At 38.9% G+C, this 24,374-nt stretch overlaps 1 protein-coding gene across 3 annotated transcripts; it reads left to right on the top strand.

Annotated features, from left to right (window-relative positions):
* Positions 1-7,090: 7,090 nt before the first annotated feature.
* Positions 7,091-23,175, top strand: LOC109007490 (peroxisome biogenesis protein 6). Of its 3 annotated transcripts, none has more exons than XM_018987168.2 (18): positions 7,091-7,427; positions 7,494-7,636; positions 8,251-8,672; positions 9,198-9,821; positions 9,915-10,158; positions 10,390-10,528; positions 10,875-11,058; positions 12,107-12,271; positions 12,726-12,980; positions 13,140-13,211; positions 20,516-20,602; positions 20,730-20,852; positions 20,974-21,084; positions 21,176-21,214; positions 21,324-21,445; positions 21,681-21,825; positions 22,175-22,255; positions 22,746-23,175. In XM_018987168.2, the coding sequence occupies exons 3-18, from the start codon at positions 8,388-8,390 to the stop codon at positions 22,833-22,835; spliced, it is 2,766 nt and encodes a 921-aa protein (XP_018842713.2). In that variant the 5' UTR covers positions 7,091-7,427; positions 7,494-7,636; positions 8,251-8,387; the 3' UTR covers positions 22,836-23,175. The 3 variants fall into 3 exon arrangements, with proteins under 3 accessions (XP_018842713.2, XP_018842714.2, XP_018842715.2); XM_018987169.2 differs by having other exon boundaries at positions 7,498-7,636; XM_018987170.2 differs by lacking the exon at positions 7,494-7,636.
* Positions 23,176-24,374: the final 1,199 nt, after the last annotated feature.

Genomic DNA, 24,374 nt, shown 5'->3' on the forward strand with positions numbered 1-24,374 from the left:
GTGACGTTCGAACGTATATTTCTCATACGTTGGAACGTAAAAAAATCTCATTCTATCTTTAGTGACGATTTCCAGAAACTGTCACAGAAAATGCCTTTTAGTGACGGTCTATAGACTGTCACAATTTTCCAACCGTCACTAAAAAGCAATTGTGTTGTAGTGTGGGATGGTGCGAGTCAGCATAAAAATCTGATGATCAGTCCAACTAATTCATTGTACAGCAGTGATAGCTTTGTATCTAATTGCAGTGAGTATTCTGATGTAAATTCATATGAAAAGATTAATGGACAAGAAATTACAATGGAGGATGGTCAAGAGAGTTGTAGAAGGAGGGAAAGCAACTCAAAGGAAAGCAATAATGGCGTTGATAGGCAAGCTAATGCTCCCCAGGAAGCACTTCAAGTTCTTGATATTGTCCCGTGTGAATTACCTTCTATTAGGTACTGTCGAGTGGATCGTTCATTTTATTCTCCTGATCTAGGAAGGAGGCAGTCACTGGGTGAGGGATTTGAGAGTTGGCGTGGTTTTTATCAAAGCATTCGTTCAACTCAGATGGGGTTGTCTCTGAATATAGGCTGTTTTCATCAATGCATGGTGTTCGATTTTGGGAAGGAGACAAACCTGAGCAGTAAGAAGAATTCCGCTCATCTTTTGCTTGATATAGTGCCACTTAAAATGGTGTTTAAACCCTTTGAGAGAGGAGGGGAAATAAAAACTGATCATTGTTAAGCAGGCACATGAACAAGAAATCCTTGTTACGGGAATTAAGGTTGTTGATCTTCTTGCACCATACCAAAGGGTTGGTAAGATTGGTCTGTTTGGTGGTGCTGGTGTAGGAAAATTTGTGCTTAGCATGGAACTTATCAACAATGTTGCAAAAGCTCATGGTGGTTTCTCTGTGTTTGTGGGAGTTGGAGGACGCACTCGAGAGGGTAATGACTTGTACAGGGAAATGATGGAGAGCGGTGTCATTAAGCAGGGTGAAAAGGAGGTTGAAGGCAAATGTGCTCTTGTATATGGTCAAATGGAGAGTGGTGTCAGATGTTTTGCTCACTATCGAGTTGGTGTATCGCCACTTAAAGTGATTATTAAACCCTTTGATAGAGGAAGACCAAGGAATAAGGGATGGGTCTTTATTGAAGAAGTTTCTTGCCTTTTTCTCCTTGAAACCATTCTTGCAAAGTTACAAGCTCATGCACAAGAGGATGCTAGTCATTTTCAAGGCCATTCTTATGATATTGTCTCTGCCTTTTAGTGTTTTGGAGAATTTGTTAGTGGATCCATAGCTGATGAGCAGAGGAAGATTGATGTTCGTAACTCATGCCCTGGAGCAGGGGCTTGTGCTGGGATGTATACGGCCAACACCATGGTGTCTGCTATTGAAGCAATGGGAATGTGTCTGCCTTACAGCTCTTCGACACCTGCTGAATATCCATTGAAGTTGGATGAGTGTCGTTGAACAAGAAGGTGTCCTTTGGAATTACTAAAGATGGACTTGAAACCACAAGAACTTATCACTCCAAAACTCCTACATAATGCGATGGTTATTGTCATGGCACTAGGTGGCTCTACACATGCTGTATTACACTTGATTTCTATTGCAAGGTCTGTTGATCTGGAACTAACTCATGAAGATTTTCAAAAAGTCAACGATGAGGTTCCATTTCTAGTAGATCTTAAGCCTAGTAGCAAATATGTCATGGAGGATGTATACAAGATTGGAGGAACACCCAAGGTCCTTCGTTACCTTGTGGAGCATTGGCTTCTAGATGGGAAATATATGACTGTCATTGGAAGAGAAGGGCTATATTTCTCTGATCCTACACTTATAATTGAAGGAGAAGAATCCATGTTTGCAACTATCTCAGAGTTTCCTCTCAGCTTTAAGGACAAGGTAGTTAATGTTTGCGCCACCTCTATTAACCTTGTGGACAAGGGTCTTTTGAGGGGGAGATGAGTTCTAGTTACTGCTTCAATACATGGGAAAAATATAAACTTAGTAAATCTTGGTAGAAATCTTAGTAAAGTGTATATTGGCAATGGAAAAGAGGAATTGGTCTTAGCTGCCGAAAAGGGTGTCTTTGTTAAAAGTGAGAGTGAATTTGACTTGAAGAATATTGTAGCAGCTACAAGAAAAGCAGACAAGAAGGTTGATATTTTACTTCGGATCAACTCAGATGTGGACCCTAGGTCCATTCCTTATGTTGCTACTGGGAATAAAAACTCTAAATTTGGCATCAGAAATGAGAAGTTGCCATGGTTCTTGGATGCCGTGAAGGCACTTCCTGATTAGCTAAAACTTGTGGGAGCACCTTGCCATCTTCGATCCACCATCACTAAGGTGGACATATTCAGAGATGCAGCTATTATTATGGTAAACTACATTGATGAAATGGGTTGGTCTTTAGGTAGAAGAAAGTAGTTGAAAAGCTTCTAGCCCTTTACACACATCTTGAGGACAAGGTTCTTTTAAGGTGAGGAGATTGTTAGGAACCTGATGCAGCGCACCGTTTGGAGAAATGAGATTAAACGCACAGCTTCAATAATCGGTGCTATACGCAGCGTTTGGCATCCTTAGAGAATTTCAGCTTATTATTGTATTTTGTCTTTTTGTAATAGTCAGTTGCTAGATGTATACGTGTCAGTCTTTTATTTGTATGGTTTGTTATTCTGCATGAGTATATGAAAATGGACTGAAGGGAGGGAGAGGTATTCTGGAATCTTATATGAATTTTCCACTATCAATGAATATGAGTCTATGAGACTCCTTATCAAACACCTTTCCTGCAATTTTATTCTTCTGCAATCACTCTATTTTTCTACAGCAGCTTCATCTCACTACAAACAAAGCCCAACTTTCATTACATTACAACAGACTACCGTAAGTTACACTAGATTTCAAGAGGGGTCATAACACATTTAAAAAAGTAAAAATTGAAGGGTGTTTTGGGAAGTGAAATTGACAGGTTTTAAGGAATTGAAAACTAATGATTTTTTTTTAAAAATTTGCAATGAAAGGTGATTTAAATAAAATTAAACGTGGAATAATTATAAAATGTTGTTTTTTAATAATTAAGAAAATTAATTGCTTATGTGGAGAAGCAAAAGAATTTATTTCTAAATTATACAAGTTGTTGATGCAATTAATGGGCGTCGAATCTTACAGCAAAAGGTAACACACCAAACTGGACATTGAGAATGTTGTCTATGGAGAAATTTTGCCGCAATAGGCCATCTCAATGTTTATAAATAGCCTACAAATAAGTACCATTGATATATAGTTTCATTAGTAATCGGTCAAGCTTAACTCCTTACTGACTTATGCATTTGAGCATCTTCCTCAGTGGTATCAAGACCTGCATCATCAAATCACAATGAAAGTTGGACTGCTTCTCTCTCTAAACCCACTCCCTTCTCTCTAAACTCTCCCAAACTTCAGAATCGGCTCGAGGGGGTGGGAGCTTAGGCTCCTTCCCTCCCCCTCTCTGTTTTCTTCTTGTGTAGTGTTTAGGTTGTGTTTTTTTATTTTTTTTCAGGCCTAATAAAGGGAGAATCGCCGATCGTGACTTTTCGGCACCCAATAGCCAACACGCGCCCCACCAGGAGGTTGCCCAGCTGCCGATCCACACAACCACCAAATGTTGCCCCAACCGGAGTGGAGCGTAGCCCACACGTGCGAGACGCAAAATTCGAAGCTCGTTGGCGTGTGGCCCTCACGCGCCACCAAGGAGCTCTCTGCCGTTGTAGCGCGCGGCTGCTCCCGAACCGGTGACTCTGGATCTCCCAAGATCGACCTTTGGTTTTCCCTCCTGCAGCCTTTTGGTGCACTATTTTTCTCTTTTTACAGTGTTTTCACAATATAGTTTATTTTATGCCCTGTCTTTATTTTCAAGAAAACAAAAAATCCAAGAACGTTGTGCCTTCGAACTTAGGTCCGAAGGGTGTTGTCCCCCCTCCGCTTAGGCGGTGATGATGGGGTTGGTTTCTCCATACTCTGATTAGTCAGGTATGGAGTTTTATTACTTGGTTACTGCAAACTCTGTCATTGATAGAGTTGTACTATCTCTTAGACTTCGATCTTTAGAGATTTGCTGTCTAGATTAGACCATGTCAGTCATGAAAGTGTACTGGAAAACTACTAACGTTTGTAATTGGCTTGTTGTTTAAGTCAACTTTGTATGTCTTCCTTTAATGAATGGAATGAGATCCGTTGTTAAAAAACAAAAAGACTTATGCATTTGAGACATCTTCACTGGATTTTGCTAATTTTTCTTTCTAGTTACAGGTTGTTAGGACATGCCACAAACATACTTAAAAATTGCACGAGCATAAGGAATAGATTATATTTGGACAAATTAATAGGTATTTTCAACCTATTATAACATATTATGTGATTAGGACAAGAGTACCAAGTGTCCTATAATTAATAGTTTTAAATAAAATGATATTCTATAATAGAAAAAGTACCATGTGTTCATATTTTGAGAATATATAATAATTATTTTTGTTAATAATAATCTGAACATATCACTTAGATATCGTCAATTAATATTTGTTGATAGGTCAGTCTTTGAACATATTCATTATGAGAAAACCTTACCACCGGTCCAACTGTTAATACCCAAATAACAACCCTCGAGTAAACTATTGTCACGTAGCTCTTTCATCTTAAAACTTATACTCCTAACTACAATGAAAACAATTTTTGTTCTGTATCCGTTTTCATCCCCTTGCCCTCTCCTTCTGTAGCCGTTTCTTCCACTTGTTCTTAGGGCTTCCAATGGTTGTGTAACATTTTATTGCAAGTACAATCTCTGAGTAGTATTTCTCTCTACTTGGGTTTCCTTACAACATTTGTCATCTACCTGTTGTTTGATATCTCTCTCTGGATTTCCTTTCAAAATGACTTAGTGAAAACGTGTTCTGTCATATTTTTACTCAATTTTTTATTATTACTATGGGGTTTTTTGGGCGCCAAATGTTGATAGTAGGGTAATTGCTGCGCGCCAAATGTCTTTTGATCTCAACCAAAAAAATTGATATCGGGGAGGCTATCGGGTTTGAAAGATCTTTTTTTGTGATGAGGTTTGGAAGATCTTGTTTTGGGATTACAAGTGAATTTTCAGTTTTCTTTTTGTCAATAGCTCCATTCTCATTGCATTCTAAAAAAAATTTAAAAATTGTTTCAGTGTAATGAGTCTATTATAATTTCTGTGAAATTACTGATGTGGCAGAGTGTTATTGGAGAGTTGTTAATGCCTCAACATTGGATGGACCGCTGCAAAGCGGTTTTCATTCGTTATTACTATGGATCATGGCTATGTTATTTTTTATTTTATTTTTTTTTATCATGGCTATGTTATTAAGTTACTAGAATTCAATCATGGCTACGATATTGGAAAATAAATAAGAAATTTTACAATGGCTAAGAGCCTATGATTGAGGTTATTCGCCCCCAACTCTCTATAAGCCACCCAAGGTCGAAACTGCTCAGGTAACTTTAGGGGATGCTTAAGAAATAAAATGAGATAAAATTTTTATACATATTAATAAGACTGTAAGGGGATTTTTCCCGGTCTATGGAATTTTCTAGGCCTAGCCATTGAGGAGATTCACTAAAAGACAGTATTAGAGAAGAATGAGGGACAAGAAGGGACTAAAGCATAAAAGTGTCAGGAGGCATGGGAAAGTAATGTCAGGAGAGGGAAATGAAGGACTTGACATAAAATAAGGAAAAACAAGATGTCAGTAGAGAAAATGAGATAAGTGACTTAAAGCAAATGGGGGTAGGAGATGAAAGGCAATAGGAACCTACAGATGTGTGTCTCTCTCTTTTTGGGATGACTTCGACTTCTTTCGGACTTTTGGATTTTCTTCCGACTTTTCGGTTCTTCTGCGACTTCTTCTTCAACCTAAGAGCTCCAAAGAGAATTTATTCTCCAGCGAATAGATCTACAGCTTCCATTGTACAATGAGAAAGAGAGGCCATGAGAGACTGTAAACAAGCTTATTATAGTAGAATCTCCCCTTCCCAAACTCCCATAGACGTAGGTCAAGTGCCGAACCACGTAAATTTGTGTGTTCATGTTTCTTTATTTTCTGCATTTAAAGACTGTTCATAACCATGGATGTACGAATCGACGTTGTACAACTGCACCGGACCACTGTCGGGGGCTCACACACAACACCAATTGAGGCCTAACTTTGAAGACTCGAATTATTGAGGCCTGGCCCAAAGGCATGTGAAACACGACATTAACAATGATAGTTTATGAATAATAATAAGATAATTTGAATTAAAGAAAGAGAAAAAGTTAAATGAAAAATATTATGTCATGAGTTGAAGAGAGCTCGAGTCATGGGAGATGGCGAGAGCTAAACTAGGTGAAGTGAGAACAATAGCTTCAGAAGGGTTATTAAGAAGGTAAAGGAGTCATTAAAGGTAGTTGTTCTTGGTACAACGCAGTCATTTTACAGGAATCAAGAGTTTGTGTTTTTAATTGGATGTCGTCGTTTGAATAAGTTGTATGATGTCGTTTTGTATATGTAATTGTAATAAGTTAGATGATGCCGTGTTGTCTTTCAATTGTAAATGTAATACGTTGACGTTTTGTTCTTTTAATTATAAGTGTAATATGTTGTCGTTTAATGAAGGGGATATAATTGGAGAGAAAAGGAGAGAATGTCATCGAAGTTCAACTATCAGATTCATCTTCTCTCTCTTTCAGTCTCAATCTCTATCTCCTCTCTTCCTCTTTTTTGGTTGACTAACACAATCAAGGGATAGTTAATTATTATATATTATAAAATTAAAATATTATTAGAATATAATTTTATAATATAATTTTTATTTTAAAATTTAAAAAAATTAAATTATTTTTATTTTTTTTAATTTTAATGATTAATTTAAAAATATTTATACTTAATTGATATTTAAAAAGAAAATAAAATAAAATTAGTTAAAATCAAATTAGATAAAATCAAATAGAGACCAAAACTATTTCCAACGGTCTGTTTAGTTCGGTTGCCAGAGCTACATATTTTCATTTTTTTTCCGATGTGGTACGTAGAAAAAAAAAAAAAAAAAATCATTACCAGACAAAAACTCCATCGATTTGCTCAATTCGACTCTCTCTCTGTCTCTCTCTAATATATGTTGTTAACAGTACCCTCTCTTCTCCTAAATTCGCGGGTATTGATTACAGTACCCTCTCTTCCTCTTTGTTCATTTCATAGGTGAGAATCGTATACTCACATAACCCTAATTTTTCTACCCTGCCGCAGTCACTCACAACACCTATCCTCAGCCAGCATCAGCCACACCGCTCACTGTCTTACTCTCCTTCGTAGTTAGCTTGCTCCGGCTCAAGGCTACCACCGACTCCACCCAGCGAGCTGCCAGCCAGCGTCCGCGACGCCACTCCACGGTAAGGCGATTTATTCTCTCTCGGTGTTCAGTTTAACCAGAAACTCACTCTGTTGATAAATTCAAGGCAGCCAAATTCCAGCGAGCTCTCGTGCGCCACCATCCACTTCAAGCAATTTCTCTCTCTCTCTCTCTCTCTCTCTGGTCAATTCAATAACACCTAGCCCTTGCTTGCCTACTCAAACATTGAATTTCTCAAGGAGTAGCAAGGTGAGTAGCTCTCTGTTTGTAACTTTCTAATGTCAGTTATGGCTGTCTAATTTCGGGCCTATGCTTTTTTCTATAAATAAAGAAGAAGAAACAGAGTGCTATGATGATACAGAGTCAACACAGATTGTCTATAATCTGCTTGGTTATCTTGAGCTAATTATTTGTTTTGTTTTATGAGTTGGCTTAATTGACTTGACTCTTGAGCTAAATCAATTCTCGTTGTTACCTTATTGATTCATGTATTTTTTTTTTTTTTTATATTGTACTGTATATAGTGGTGTCTAATGGCTATTATACTTGTTTTCCTTTTAATCACTAGGCAGTAATGTATATTTTACCTTATTAATTCTTAAATTTTCTAGGTTTATTTTATGATTGATTTTTTTTGTCTTTAAGTTGATAGATGGTACGTTGTTGCTTTTGTTTCATTAAATACGAACAATATATATACATATATATATATATATATATATATATATAACGGTAATTCTGAGAAGGTACACCAGTACCACCTGTACCAAAATATTCTGTTCCCGAATTTAAAACTTTGATTGAGCTTCTTCTATGGCTGTTAGTTCTGTTATCTTCATCTATGTGGCCCTTTCTGCTTGCAGTTGGTATCCTCATCTTCGGTTAGTTTACACATGGCTTCCTCCCTTGTAAATATCGGTGCAACTAAACTGGAGCTGAGCAGCTCCCATTAAAGTGGGGTTTGGGAAAAAGGTAGGGTTTTGAGTGGCTTTGGTTTGCAATGGTGGAGAGGAGGAAGCCTCTGGTGCTATCTTCCACCAAATTCCTTATTCATTCTGTATGTTCGTCACAACTCGGTGAAGGAGACCAAGTCTTGGTCACTGCTGAGGACAAGCCGCTCAAGGATAACGAGTCTGGGGCCTTCTTGTTGCGGGCAGGGATTCTCAAATTCTCAAGGAACGACGAACACATTTTGGACCCCAAATTGGTTTCTCTCGACGACGCTGCTTTGGTCGGGCTCTCCACCTCTGCTCTTAAACGGCTGTCAATAACTTCGGGCTCGCTGGTAAGCAAATCTCTATCAAAGCCTTTGGTTGGTTGACCAGGCTAAAGAAGGAAATGAAATTAGTCGAAAGCTTGAACTTTTGAACTTGTTAGGTCTCAGTGCCAGAGCAACATATCATTTTATTTCTAATATGCTTAGTTGAGTGAAAAAGAAGAAGCATAGTTGAAGTATTTGGATCACTGTAAAAGACACTTTCCGAGAACAAAAAATAAAAATGAAATAAATTAAATATCATGATGGAAAATCTTGATTTTTCTTTTTATCAACGGATGTCTGTTGGTGAATAACAAATATTCTATTTTATATTAATTCACTAGATATATCTGGAAATGCAATTTCAATATTTTTAGTAATTGAAGCTTAGATTCATGTAATTTATATGATTTTGATGTTTGTATTGCTGAAAAGTTCTTATCGAGTTAGCGTGGTATTCTACAATTTTTGAGAAACCATAGTTTTAAACTTTCAACACTCATGCAGAATCATTTGTTGAAATTATTATTGCTTTGATTTTGCATACACAAGTTGCTCATCAAGAATATCGAGACAAATGTGCAAAGAATTGCCCAGGCTGTTGTTTTGGATCCTCCAGGAACGCAAGTGTCACCTGGTTTTAGATTATCCACATACTGTACAATGCTTGTATTTCCTTCAGTTACTTTCTCTCAAAATGGTTGTCTGCCGCTGGACGATGAAGTTGCCTATCTGTCTCCACTTTTGGCATTCAATCTTGACTTGCACATATCATGCTTGAAATCTCTCGTTTACGGAGGGCAAGAAACTTTAGCGCTGTACTTCCAAGCTAAAGTAGACGAGGATTTGTCTAGGGAGGCGATTGAGGGTTCTGTGATTAGTGTAGGGTTGAAGCCAGTAGATCAGTTTCCTAGATATGCTTCACACTTGAGGGTTTCTTTTGTGAAGATACCAGAATGTGGTATCCTTGAATCTCTCAAAGGAAGCTCATATATTGAAGCTGAAGATCGTCAAGATATGATTGATTTGGCACTGCAGAACTACTTTGAAGTGGATAGATATCTGGCAAGAGGTGATGTTTTCAGAATTTACATAAATTGGAAATGTAATTCAATAACCTGCATTCCTTGCAACCAGAAGTCACAAAATAGTGGTGATAACATTATCTACTTCAAGGTAAATTCCCTCTTACCAATTTATGGTTGCACATATGCTTGAGGAATGTCATAGTAGTGCCCGTTTCTTATATGATATAAATATTGGCCTCAGGTTGTGGCCATGGAACCATCAGAGGAACAACTTCTTCGAGTCAATAGCACCCAAACTGCCCTTGTGCTTGGGGGGAGTGTTCCTTCTGCTGTTCCCCCAGATTTGTTAATTGCTGGACCAATAAGTTTTGCTCCTTTGCAAGGGGACACAGTGAAATTTTTGGCCTCTGTTCTTACACCAGCTCTTTGCCCATCATCTCTGTCTTCTAAGTTCAGAGTTTCTGTTCTTTTATCTGGATTGGCAGGTGTCTTTTATGTTTCCTGATCTGCTGTCTTTGTTCACTGTATAAATATGATTTTACAGTTAACCTACATTTTTCTACTAAATATCCTTTTCAAATAATAAAAAGGAGGAAAAGAAAAAGAAAAAGAAAAAGAAAAATAGCTTTGTAAGAAAATTGGTACAAAAAAGGGCATTGGTTTTTTTGGTTTCTTGTGCTTGGTTCTGGTGGGTTCTAATCTGATAGCTGTTGCAGGATGTGGAAAGAGGACCGTGGTCAAATATGTTTCTCGTCGATTGGGCCTGCATGTGGTGGAATATAGCTGTCGAAGTCTAATGGCATCTGAGAGAAAAGCTTCAGTTGCTCTAGCTCAAGCTTTCAACACAGCCCAAAGGTGAGGCAATTGAGCACGATGTGTATGATATATCCAGGTTTTGTACTTATAATCTATCCCTATGTTGCTTGCTAAATAATTTTGGAAGGGAATATGCATAGATATAATTCCAACTGGTTGTTGTTCAAGAGTTTCTTTAATAATCATGCCAAGGGAGTAGCATAACATTTATAAAATAATGCCGAGCTTAATTCAAGAAACGGTCCATAAACTCTTGACAGGGTGGCCTTCTTTGAAGTCCTTATTTGCATCACTTCTTACTTTTTATGCCACTTGGCCTCTGACCATTTCACTGAGTTATGGTTATTCCACTTCTTGCTTCTCATGAATTTGGCTTTTGTAACAGATACTTGCCCACAATTCTTCTTCTCCGCCATTTTGATGTTTTCCGAGATTTAGGCTCTCATGAGGGTTCGCCAAATGATCAATTAGGTGTCACTTCAGAAGTTGCATCGGTTATTCGAAAATACACCGAGCCAGTCAATGAGGATGACGGCACTAATTCTAAAGGAGAACCTAATGGTGGTTTTGTAAGATTCAACTATTGTGCCCTTTTCTTCTTCTTATTGGACCTTCTATCATATTTTGATATAATTTAATATTGTAATTTCATGAATGACTGTAAGCTAATTGATAGAAGTTTCTTACATTTCTTTCTATCCTTTCCTTTCTTCCCACAGATGCTATTCCTTCCATCCCAAAATGGATTGGATGTATTGTTTTTTGCATTGTCCAATATTACTTGTAATTATGAGTCCACTTTTTTGCCTCTCAGATTTGAACCCACCTTTCTTAGCCCAACTAAATCTATCATAGAAAGAGTATTGTGTTGATCAATTTTTCATTAAAAGGTGGGCCATTTACAAACACTTGTCCATTTTAGGATTGAAACGTAGCGTTTTCTTTTTTACTCAAAAGTTATAGGAAAAAAGAACAAAAATAGGAGGATCAAAAGAAATGGTGTATGTATGGGGCAGAGAGAAGTTGGATAGAAGGCAGAAGCAAATGAACATCCAGGAAAAGAACCTCTCTCTTGTTACAGCTGGCATTTCTTTTTGGGATAAGTGAGTGAGTGGCTCCAAGGGGAGGAAGGGAGAGAGTCAAGCTACTGGTTCCACTTCAAGAAGCATTGCCCCTGGGTGAAGTTACTATTGTTTTAGGATATTGCTTATGGATTTTTCCTCTGAAAAAGGCATGCAGTGCAAGTGATAATTTTTATATCATGCCTCTTCGATGCCACACTACTGGTTTAGAACTTCCAAAAATGCCCCATATACCAGAGAGCTTTTTATTTTTTATTTTAAACAAGTAATAAAGAAAAGACTTCACTGAAAGGTGCAATCCAGGTACACAGGATGTGTATAACAGAGACACCTTTTTCTAGAATACTAGAGATGGTTTGACAGGACCTCAGGTGGGATCCAAGTGTTTCTTTCCCCTTCCTGTGTATCAATGGAATCCAAGCTGGGAATGGAAATAACTATCTATGGAAATTTTTTTGCTACGTATATTAAGAAGATGACTTTTTGTGCACTATGGTTTGTCAAGGGTGTTTACTCTGATACTGTGCTGATGCAGCATATGAAGGTGTTGCTAGTTGCAGCTGCTGATAGTTCTGAAGGTCTACCACCAACTATAAGGCGTTGCTTCAGTCACGAAATAAGTATGGGTCCTTTGACGGAGGAACAAAGGGTTGAAATGCTGTCCCAGTCGCTGCAAAGCATTTCCAAGCTCCTCCCAAATGTAAGTGAACACTGTTTTCTTACATCTTTATGTAGCTTACTAGAGTAATGGTACATTTAATGCTTCAATGGAGGTCATTAAAAGAAATATTTTTACGGCTTCCTTGTATTGGGCAAATGTGTACCCAGCATTTTGGTACAATGGAATCAGTAAAACGTGACATCTATTTCGTTGTCCATATCATCTTTCTAGAATATTTCTTTGGGTATGCCTAAGCATTGTTTTTGGGTGAAAGACTATCTAATTGAATAAGTAGTGGAAGATGCATATGGAGCCTATGGATCAAATGATTTATCCCTTCATGTGTGTTGTGATTGGTGTTTCATCATTTGCGGCCATTAAGGGTCACAAACATCACTTTCTATGAAGATATTATATTACACAACCGATTCTTATTTATTTTCTTTTGATCATGACTGTTAACTTTGATGGGTTAGAATATTGCCTGTTGCAGGCTGGCTCAGAGGATTTTATCAAGGAAATTGCTGGGCAGACATCTGGTTTCATGCCCAGGGATATGCACGCTTTGATTGCTGATGCTGGTGTAAACTTAATTCCCGGGGTCAATGTTCCACCTCAAAAGGTTGAGCCCAAGGAAGTAGATGGTAACCCATCTGAAGTTGTGCCTCAAGATTTGGGTAAAGAAGACCTGACTAAAGCATTGGAACGATCAAAGAAAAGGAATGCATCAGCATTGGGCACTCCAAAGGTTAACTAAGCCACTAAATTAGCTTCATTTCTGCTCTTAGTTCATCATTCATAATAAGAAGTTTGTATTTTAGTTTTCGGTCTATTGTAGGGGAATTACTCTCGAGGAAATTTGCTTCTGATCTTGGATTTTTTTTTCTATCCCTTCATTTTACCATAGGTTCCCAATGTGAAGTGGGAAGATGTCGGTGGGCTAGAGGATGTGAAGAAATCAATATTGGATACTGTTCAGGTGGGTTTCACGTGACCTGTAAAGACTACTGGTTTTTTATTGGAATATTAGAATTCTTATCATAATTTCACCCCCAACCTTCCCCCCACGCCCAAAAAAAAAAAAAAATAATAATAATAGAGGGTGGGTGGAGGGAGAGATAGTGATAATGCAACTACTGGAGCTTCTGGTTTGATTGCCTATTCAGCAATGTATAAATCAGAATATCCTTTTTTTTTTTCATTGAGGCAAACTTTACATTTTTTTGTACATACTCTAACTGCATATTTGAAACTGGTATATTGCATCACGTTTGCTTGTTGGAAACATTAACCAACCAGAGTGCAGGACCTCAAAAAGTTGCAGAGTCTTTAACACCCTTTTCTAGGTTGGTCCTTTTCATCTCATTGTCCTGAAAGAGAGAATTGTATCTTTGGGCTTGTGAATTTTCAGGGCCAGTCTACGCACACAAGCTTTTGAAGAGTTGAAGAGTTGCTCAACAATATTTGAAATTTGAAGAGTTGCTCCCTCAATTAGGATACTAAGTGTTGTTTATACTTACGTGAAAAAGGTTACTTGGTAAAATCCTTGATTTAAAATTGCTCCCTTGATTAGGTTACTAAGTGGTGTTTATACTTCAGTGAAAGTGGTTACTTGGTATTAGAAATCGTCAATGAAGAGTTGCTCCCTCAATTAGGTTACCAAGTGTTGTTTATACTTCTGTGAAAAAGGTTACTTGGTATTACAAATCTTCAATACTGACCCTTATGGCTAAGTGGTACCTCTCTCCCTTCATTAAGGCGGATATCTTGGGTTCTGCAAGTGGAAGGGCAGGGATTTTGGAGTGGAAGGCCCACCTTTTGTAGCCTACCACACCATTTGGTTAAAGTAAATTAATACAGGTTTTTTTCTTACTTATAAAGAAAAAAAAATTAATACAGGTTATTGAATGGATAATTAAAAAAATTAATGAGTGCTGGCTCAAATGGAACTTCCTGCACCCATAAACCCCTAAGGTCATGGTTTCAAGATCCATTGGGCATGTGTATAATTCACTAAAAAGGAAAAAAGGAGAACATTTGATCAAAAGAGGATTATGGGTTATTGACTGTCACATTGCTCAGAAATGTCCTTAGTGGTAGATTTAATCTGAAAGATGACAAGATATTAAGGAGGTAAGAGCCTTGGTCTTAAATAATCGGTTTTGTAATCCACAGCGTTGAGGTACACTAGTAAAATTTTCTCTCCGCATGTGCGAAAAAGTTCTCTTTTATTCTTTGTCGACGAGAATGTTGGTTAGTTAGGTGTTGGGTTTACGTTGACGGTGGTTTGGATGGGATTTGCAAGGGAGCTTGTGATTGAATCAAAGCTCTTCACAGTGGTGAGAGAAGGTGGACTGATTCAAATCTTTGAGAGAGTTAGGAGGTTCAAGCAGGAGCTGTTACTGGGGCTAGGCACTGCAAAATGGCTTGGAGGAGCTCTGGAGGATTGCGCGATAAGCGAAAGGAGGGACTTTTATATGTCAATAAGGGAGGGTCACCGGAGTGTCATAGCTCAGCGATGCTCGAATAATTGGGGTAGATTCTTAGAAGTGGCAGCTTACGGTGAAGGGAATCGCCGAAGTTGTATTATTATTCCTAAAGGTGAGGGGGCTAGGGGTTGGAGAAGAATGAAGGAGGTATTATTGGAGGCTACCTCGGTGGACAGAAACAACGTAAGGTAAGAGGGTGGTTTGCAACGGAAGCCATGGAAAGAAACTGAGGTGGGTTCGAAGTCGTACAAAGATGCTCTATCTCCGGTAGGAAACCACGGCGTCCCGAGAACTAGGGCTGTCGGGGGAGGTACTGTTTGGGAAGGTACTGGTAGGGGCACTATGAGGGCGACGTGCATCGAGCCCGTCACGCTTTCTCTCAGGAGCGAGATTATGGCAGAGACGTGTACTGCATGGTGAGGGAGGTGCAGGAACAGTTGAGGTACCTGCAGAGGGAGATGGCTAAAGTGGTGAGGAGTGTTGGGGTGTTTAAGGAAAATAATGAAACAGTGCGTGCAGGGGGGGAAAACGGTGAGTATCAGGGGTCTCTAGTCATGCATAAAGGGATAGGCCACTAGGCCCGTAACTCGGATGGGTTTAAGAATGGCCACCCAATGGGCCGTTTTGAGAGGTATGGGTTTAAGCCCAATAAGTCCAACAAGTGGAGGGCTCGGGCAAGAGAAGTGTCGAGGCCCTCACTGCCGCAGACGTTGCCGCAACGCCACCAGAGGGTGGTGGATGTGCCGGAAACTTCGTTGCGTCAGCTTCAGAAGATGCCAACGAAGGTGGTAGCCTCGTCGGAGAGTGGGCTGGTATTGCAGGTGAAGCCAATAGAGATGGTGGAGTCTCTTCCACCACAACCGAGATGCGGGGGTGGAGATGACGAGTCGGGGAATGGACAGAGAACGCCAACGAAGTATGGGGGTGAAGTTGAGGGTCCGGCGAGGCCTTCCGAGTCGCTCAGTGAAGTTGAACTATTGCCGTGCGACATCTCTCTTTTGGGGAATGGCCAGAATCAGTCGACGGGGTGTGAAGGTGGAGATAAAGTTCCAGTGAGGCCTTTGGAGCTGCCATGTGACTCCACTGTTGGGCAGAATATTCTTCCTCTAGGGAGTGGGTAGAATATGTTGATGGGGTGTGAGGGTTCGGCGAGGAGCCCCTCTGGTTTGCACAATCATACTGTTGTGGTGGGAGTTAGCGAAAAAATGGGAGTAGAGGACTCGGCCAGTGAAGATCTCTCTCTCAGACAAAGAGAACCTGGGAGGGGAAGTGGGATTTGTACTCGGGGATGAGGTTTTGGAGGAACAGTTTGAGTTCAAAACTCATAATCCTATCCCTTTGAATTGTTTTGTTTCCAGACCAATCTAGTGTCTCAGATTGGGTTTTTAACACAGTGAAGGATATACAGGACTTGGTGGGTTTGAAATGTGAGGGATATGAGGAGCAATTCATGGCGCTACTCACTGCCATTGAAGTTGGGCACCAACAAGAAAGAAAAGCTGGCTCTAAGAGACAACGTGAACTTAGGAGGCTAACCTGGTCCATGAACTCTGAAGGTAGTTCTAGTAGGGATAGGTCTAAGGGGAAGGGACTGGCCTATCCCAAATGAAACCAAAAATTGTCTCGTGGAATGTTCGTGGACTAAATGAGGCTAGTAAGCGTCTTCAAATAAGAAACTTACTAAGAGGGTGGAAGGCGGACATTGGTTTTTTACAGGAGACGAAGCTGAAAGTAATTACTACTAAATTTGTAAGAAGTATATGGAGTTGCGTTCATGTGGATTGGGTATATCTGGCAGTTGATGGGGCCACAGGAAGTGTGTTGGTGACGTGGGACAAAAGGGTGGTGGAGAAAAGGGAGGAGTTCATAGGGTTATTTACGGTAGCATGTTCTTTTAGGAGTGTGTCAGATGGTTTTTTGTGGGCTTTTGCAGGTGTGTATGGTCCTAATACTGACACCGATCGTAGATTATTGTGGGATGAACTAGTTGGAGTTCACAATGTGTGGGATCTTCCATGGTGCATTGGAGGAGATTTCAACGTAACCAGATTTCTCAGTAAGAGCTATGGTAATAGAAGAATGCGACCAGTAATGTCAGATTTCTCAGAATGCATTTTTGAGTTGAATTTAGTGGACCTACCAATGGCGAGGGGGTACATGCACGTGGGCGAATAATCAGACGTGGTCTCGATTAGATTGATTCCTAATTTCCCTAGAGTGGGAAATCCATTTTCCGGAGGTTTGGCAAAGAGATTGCCTCGTTTGTGTTCAGACCATTGGCCAATTATGTTGGATTGTGGGGGGATTCAAAGAAAACGTCAGTATTTCAAATTCGAAAACATGTGGCTAAAATCAGAAGGTTTTGTGGATAGGGTCAGATTGTGGTGGTCATCTTATCAAATACAGGGTACTCCTAGCTTCACGTTTGCGGGTAAATTGAAAGTTTTAAAACAAGATTTGAAGTTTTGGAATCTACAGTCTTTTGGCAACATTGGGGAGCACAAGGAAAGTAAGATAAAGGAAATTCATGAGCTAGAAAGGTTACAGGAGTCTAGGACCTTAACACAGGAGGAACTAGCCCAAAAGCTAGTGCTAGTTGCAGATCTGGAGAGGATCATTCTTCTAGAAGAGATTTCGTGGCGGCAAAAGTCTAGAGCATTATGGTTGAAGGAAAGAGACCGAAGCACTAAGTTTTTTCACAGGATCGCCAACTCTCACAGGAGATCCAATAATATTGAGATGTTGAATATTGATGGGGCTATATGTAAGGATGAGCATGTGATCAATAATCATGTGGTTGGTTTTTATGAACAGCTACTAACTGAGCAGGAGGTTTGGCGACCTAAGTCTGATGGTTTGTTCTTTGATTCTATTGGGCCCATGGATGGTAACCGTTTGGAGAGGCCTTTTGAGGAAGTAGAGATGTTCGATGTGGTGAGGAAAATGGCTAAAGACAAGGCTTCAGGTCCTGATGGGTTTTCTATGGGTTTCTTTCAAACGTGTTGGGATGTATTGAAGGAAGATCTCATGAAGGTGTTCTAGGAATTCCATTCGGTCGGCAAATTCGAGAAAAGCCTCAATGCCACTTTTCTTGCTCTGATACCATAGAAGGTTGGGGCTGCGGAGATTAGGGAGTTCCGGCCCATTATTCTAGTAAATGGAGTATACAAGATTTTTTCTAAGGTACTGGCAAATTGCCTTAGTGAGGTAGTGGGATCGATAATCTCAAAGCTCCAAAATGCTTTTGTAAAAGATAGATAGATCTTAGATGCGGTTCTCATTGCAAACGAATGTCTGGATAGTAGACTGAAAGATGACAATGCAGGGATTATTTGTAAGCTGGACATGGAGAAAGCATATAATCATGTTAACTGGGATTTCCTTCTTGACCTTCTTGGGAGGTGTGGTTTTGGGGAGAAATGGCGATCTTGGATCCGTTGGTGTATATCTACGGTGAAATTTTCAGTCCTGATAAATGGTAGTCCGACAGGTTATTTCAATAGCTCTCGAGGTCTAAGACAAGGAAATTCGCTGTCCCCTTTACTCTTTGTTATTGTGATGGAGGCTTTGAGTAGAATGACCACAACCCTGGTCTCCAATGGGCACGTGACTGGTTACTCGATCGGATCCTTGGGAGGGGGATTTATTAATATTTCTCATCTATTGTTTGCATATGATACTCTTATATTTTGTGAGGCAGACAATAATTAGGTGCGAGTATTGAAGTCTCTCTCACTGTGTTTTAAAGCGGCCTCGGGATTGAAAGTGAACTTAGACAAATCAAATATGGTGCCTATTGGAGGTGTCTAGCATATCAGACAGTTGGCTAACACTCTGAGGTGTAAGATTGCCTCACTCTCTATGACATATCTTGGCCTTCCGTTGGGAGTTGCCTCGAGAGCAGTTTCTGTATGGGATACTGTCATTGAGAAAGTAAAGCGTTGTCTAGCAGGTTGGAAGAGAATGTACCTGTCAAAAGGTGGTAAGATTACCCTGATAAAGAGTACATTGTCTAATCTACCGACTTATTTCTTATCCTTGTTCCCCATTCCAGCAAGTGTGGTGCTACGTATTGAGAAATTACAGCGAGATTTCTTGTGGGGTGGAATTGGTAAGGAATTTAAATTCCACCTAGTTAGGTGGGAGAAGGTTTGTTGTCTTCTCCCTAATGGTGGTTTAGGCATTCGAAATCTAAGAATTTTTAATCGGGCGTTACTTGGTAAATGATTGTGGAGATACCATAAAGAACCAGAAGCTTTATGGAAGTTGGTGATTGAGAGCAAATATGGTGGTTTATGGGGGGGATAGTGAACCAATGAAGTGAGAGGGGCATATGGAGTGGGGTTGTGGAAACATGTAAGAAGAGGATGGGGGGTCTTCTCTCGTCACTCCCGATTATGCTTAGGAGATGTGGCCAGGATCCAATTCTGGTATGATGCTTGGTGTGATAATGGTCTAAAGGATCTATTTCTTGATTTCTTCAGGGTTGCAAATGATACAGATGTTTCAGTGGTGGATGTCATGGTTTTAGTAGGGGAACAAATCCAGCGGAACATCAATTTTAGCCGGGCGGCAAATGATTGGGAAGTGGACAGCTTTGCAGCCTTTTTCAGACTTTTGTATTCTCTCAAACTGAATAACCGACATGCCGACTCATTGTGGTGGATACCTTCGGGTGGTGCAATCTCGGTTTGCTCGTTCTATAAATCCCTTTCACATGAGCTCCCTATTCAGTTTCCTTGGAAAAGAATTTGGAGACATAAGGCGCCTCTCAAAGCAGTTTTTTTTGTGTGGATAGCTTCCTTGGATAAGATCCTCACAACGGATAATTTGAGGAAAGGAGGGGTGATCATCGCAGATTGGTGTTGCATGTGTAGGAATGGAGGTGAATCCATGGACCATCTTCTACTACACTATGAAGTAGCTCGAGGGTTATGGAACGAGGTATTTAGAAGACTAGACTTGGGTTGGGTAATGCCAGAGTCAGTAATGGCGGTTTTGGCTAGCTGGACAGATCTAAGAGGAGATCGGCAGATCAGAGGCTGTATGGAAGATGATTCCTATTTGCATCATGTGGAGTTTATGGCAGGAGCTTAATGAATGGACGTTCGAGGACAAAGAGAGAACGATGGAGGAACTTATTGCATTCTTTTTTAGAACCCTTTGTACTTGGGCCTCTTCCGTTAATTTTAATGGACAAGACTTCCATGATTTCCTTGTATCTAATGTCCCTACATAGTTAGGGCATTCTTTGTACCACACATGGCATTGCCTATTCTTTTATTAATACACTTTGATTACTTATAAAAAAAAAAAAAAGAGCCTTAGTCTTAGTGGTATGCTCCCTTATGGTATAAGGTTCAAACCCTTGGGTGCAAACAATTTCTAGGGGCCATCAGATTGGGGGGAATTTTCCCTTGAATTTACCTAAGGTGCACTTGCAAGAAACTCCGTGCCGAAAGCTTGTGTACCTCCGAGATTAGTAGGGACTTTGTTCCGGACACTTGGTGCCAGTAAAAAGAAATATTAAAGAGGTTTGGAGAGTCATGCATCTGTGAACGTGTCAGTATGGACTTATACAGTTATACTCCACCCAGTCGAATGCTTTCTTCTGGTTTGTGCTAGGTTTCACCATAGAAATGACTAGATGACATGATGCTGATGGTCTCCATATATCTTGCTCATTTCGTAAGACATAATATGAAATTTATGAAGTAGGCTTCAAAGTCCACTTCTAGCTTGCACAGTAATTAGTTCTGATTATTATGATCATTCTTATTTGTCATATATGCAGTTACCTCTGCTGCACAAGGATTTATTCTCATCTGGGTTGCGTAAGCGATCTGGTGTTCTTCTGTATGGTCCTCCTGGAACAGGAAAAGTACGTTCTGGCATGTCATTGTTACTAGTGACTTTTCAACTTACCTTTTCTCTCCCTCTCTGCATTTTTTTTTTTAAATTCAAGAACCTGTTTGGTAACTTTTTTTACTTTTTGTTTCAAACTTCAGACTTTGTTGGCGAAAGCTGTTGCAACTGAGTGTTCCCTAAACTTTCTCAGTGTAAAAGGGCCTGAGCTGATCAACATGTATATTGGAGAATCTGAGAAAAATGTTCGAGACATTTTCCAGAAGGTAATTTTTTCTTGTTTTGATCAAATATTTGTCACGTGTTCTTTATTTTCCCCAAATATGGCGTAGTCTTATGACCATTTTCTGCAACTCACTATTTATGATACTGAACATTGCTTTTCAGGCAAGATCAGCACGCCCATGTGTTATCTTCTTTGACGAGCTTGATTCTCTTGCTCCAGCTCGAGGGGCCTCTGGAGATTCTGGGGGTGTAATGGACAGAGTGGTTTCTCAGGTGAAAATGAATATTTGCTATAAACTTTGGCAGATTGTTTGTCTTGTTCCCTTTGGAAATACTTGAACCGGAAACTTTATCTTGTCACTAGATGCTTGCAGAGATCGATGGCCTAAATGATTCATCACAGGTGATTATAGTACTTTTCATTCACATTTTTCCTGTAACTACTGTTTTTTTTCTTCTTTAACTTTAATCCTAAAGGGAGGACTATCTTTTTCAATCTTTCTGGCTTCTAGGACCTGTTTATAATAGGGGCAAGCAACAGACCAGATCTAATTGACACAGCACTTTTACGGCCTGGCAGATTTGATAAGCTGCTATATGTGGGAGTTAATTCTGATGCATCTTATCGGGAACGGTTAGTCTCTCTCTCTCTCTCTCTCACACGCCCGCGCACACACACAATGTAAATCTTTTAGGATAACTATTTTGGTTTAATGGACCTCCTCTGCAAGAAGGGATACAAATACGTTAGTCAACTTGTGATTTAAGATCCACCAAATGTGTGTATAACTTTTCGCTCAAAACAAACAAATTGTGTATGATTATTAATGCAATGTGCTTTTATTTGCATCCTGATTTTCACTTTTCAGGGTCCTCAAAGCACTTACACGAAAGTTTAAATTGCATCAAGATGTATCACTTTACTCGATAGCAAAGAAATGCCCCCCAAACTTCACGGGAGCAGACATGTATGCTTTATGTGCAGATGCTTGGTTTCATGCTGCAAAACGCAAGGTGAGGCCAGTGTACATTATATCCGGATTTATTTTATGTCAGGAGTCAGCACTACAGAATATACATCACATATATATATGTAATACATCACATATATATATATATATACCCCTATATATGTAGATATACTTGTACAATATAACCTTGGTTCTGACTAAATATGTCTAACTTTAATAATTAGAAATAGTAGAAGGTTATTTTGCTGATGGGTATTTTGTTGGATTTTATCTTATGGCCTGTTTTAGTTGGTGCAATCATTTGCACAATTGTACACCTAATTGTTGCTGTCATGATTCATGGTTTGTTCACTAATGAGACGAGGTACTTAGACTGGTCTACTTTCTTGTAGGTTTTGGGTGTTGATTCAGATTCTTCTCTCACTGATGATCAAGCAGACTCTGTTGTTGTCGAATATGATGATTTTGTGAAGGTATGACAGTTATTTTTCGTCCAAGGGAGTTTTTGTTCCTTTGGAATTAGCCATAATAGAGAAGAATAGTACTAAGCAATAGAGCTCTGGGCCATGAAAGTATCTCATTGTTTTGGAATATGTTGAAATTATTCTATCGATTGATATGATGATGAATGATTTCTGAAGAAGTTTTCCGCTTTTCACTAGTCTTCCTGAGTTACAATTTTCATACTTAACTAATGAGAATGCCAGAAAACCACATTGAATGTTTATGACTATTATTTCCTATCAAATCGTATCTGTGGTTTGCTGAAATATTTAATAGTTCGATACTTTAGACTGATCGACAAATTATACGTAAAGTACACTTATCAAAGAAAGTCGTGCGTTTGCATGAGACTGTTTCAAGATAATAATTAGTCAAATTTTTTCAGTCTAACCCATAAAAAATAGTTGAAAAGCCAGTATCTGGAGTTTAATGTGCGAATGCTTTGCCATAACTTATCAGGTCTTAGAAGTGCTTTCTCCTTCCATCTCCACAGCTGAGCTTAAGAGATACGAGTTGCTACGGTCTCAGTTTGAAGGAGCCTCGAAATGAATTACCGGTAAAGCAATGTAAGCGGTCTGTATTGCACAGATATGAGCACAGTGCAAGGGCTACCTCAATCTTCTCTTTATATATGTCTTTGTTTTTGCAATAATTTGAATCTGCCTTTATTCTTACACGACGAAGGGCATCAACAAACCAGTGATCGCATCTTGTTGTACTGGTATATCATGGATGACATCTTCTTGTGTTGCACAAAATGCTGTCATTATTTTAGAAACCAGTGATCGCATCGTTGTCACATAGAAATCTCAATATGATTTATTTTATGCATGTGCTGACATTTGGTTTCAAGGCTCCTTTGATGGGGTTAAAAGATTAGACAACAAAATAATTTTCATTTTTCTTTCTACTTTTTTTATTCCAAAATACCGTATAAAAATCAACTTCGTTGGAATTGATGTGGCATCATTGTAGACTTTTGGGTCTCAGGTGGAGGTGAAGAGACTCTGTTGTAGCTGCGGTAGGGGTGGTTTCTTGCCGCCACCCTACATCCACTGCCCCGGCCCCACCTGGGCGGTGTGGGCAACCTCACCCACACCATGTAGGGGCAAGAGGCCCCACCCACAATGTTTTGAATATTGTACTGGAGGTCGTATCGGTCAGGACACTGGAACGAAATATTTCGATACCGATACCGTTTCGGGATAACGTTTCGGAATAGTCGATATATAAATAAATTATATATATAAATATATATAAAAATTATATTCCATACTAATAGTCTATATATAAATAAATTATATATAAATACATATATATAAAAATTATAAATAGTCTAGTTTGAATTAGGGGTTAAAAAAAAAGTTTGTCGTTTGAAAAAACGAAAAAAAAAAAATACAGGCCGAAATATAGGTTGGTACAGGTCGAAATTTAGTCCGGTATGGCCGGTATTTTGGCCGGTACGGAACAGATATAGTACCTGTACCGGCCGAACGGCCGAAACGAAAAATTTCGACCGTACCGGCCGGTACGGTACGAAATTTAAAACACTGGTTTAAATATATGTGTTTACACATAGAAAAAAAAAAAAAAGAAAAAAGAAATCTATATTGATGTGTGATGTGGAGATGATGAATAACATTTTTTTTAAAAAAAAATCATTTTAAATCTAATATCTTTATTTTAAATCTAGCTGAAGAGTTTTAAATTGAGTTAAGTATTCTAAAATCTTCAAAATATTTTACCAAAATTATTTTAAATGAGGTATTTGTAGCGTTATTGAACAAAGACTAATTTTCAAGTAAACTTTTTTATATTTTAGAGTTTCGAAAATAATATAAAAAAAATTAAAAAATCAATTTATTTAAATGATTTAATTATTTTTAAAATATTATTTAATATTCATTAATTTATTTTATGTTAAGAACTCTCATTATTCAGATGACTCTATTTTCCTAAAAACTATTTATTAAAACTCATCATTTTATTTATAATAAAAAATTTAAATTTTAGATCAAGAATAAAAAATTTGATTTTAAAATTTAGTATTTTTTTTTTCCTTATCTATTTCTTTCTCTCTTATTTTTC

The sequence above is a fragment of the Juglans regia genome, chromosome 1 (genome assembly GCF_001411555.2).
Source record: "Juglans regia cultivar Chandler chromosome 1, Walnut 2.0, whole genome shotgun sequence".
Lineage (NCBI taxonomy): Eukaryota > Viridiplantae > Streptophyta > Magnoliopsida > Fagales > Juglandaceae > Juglans > Juglans regia.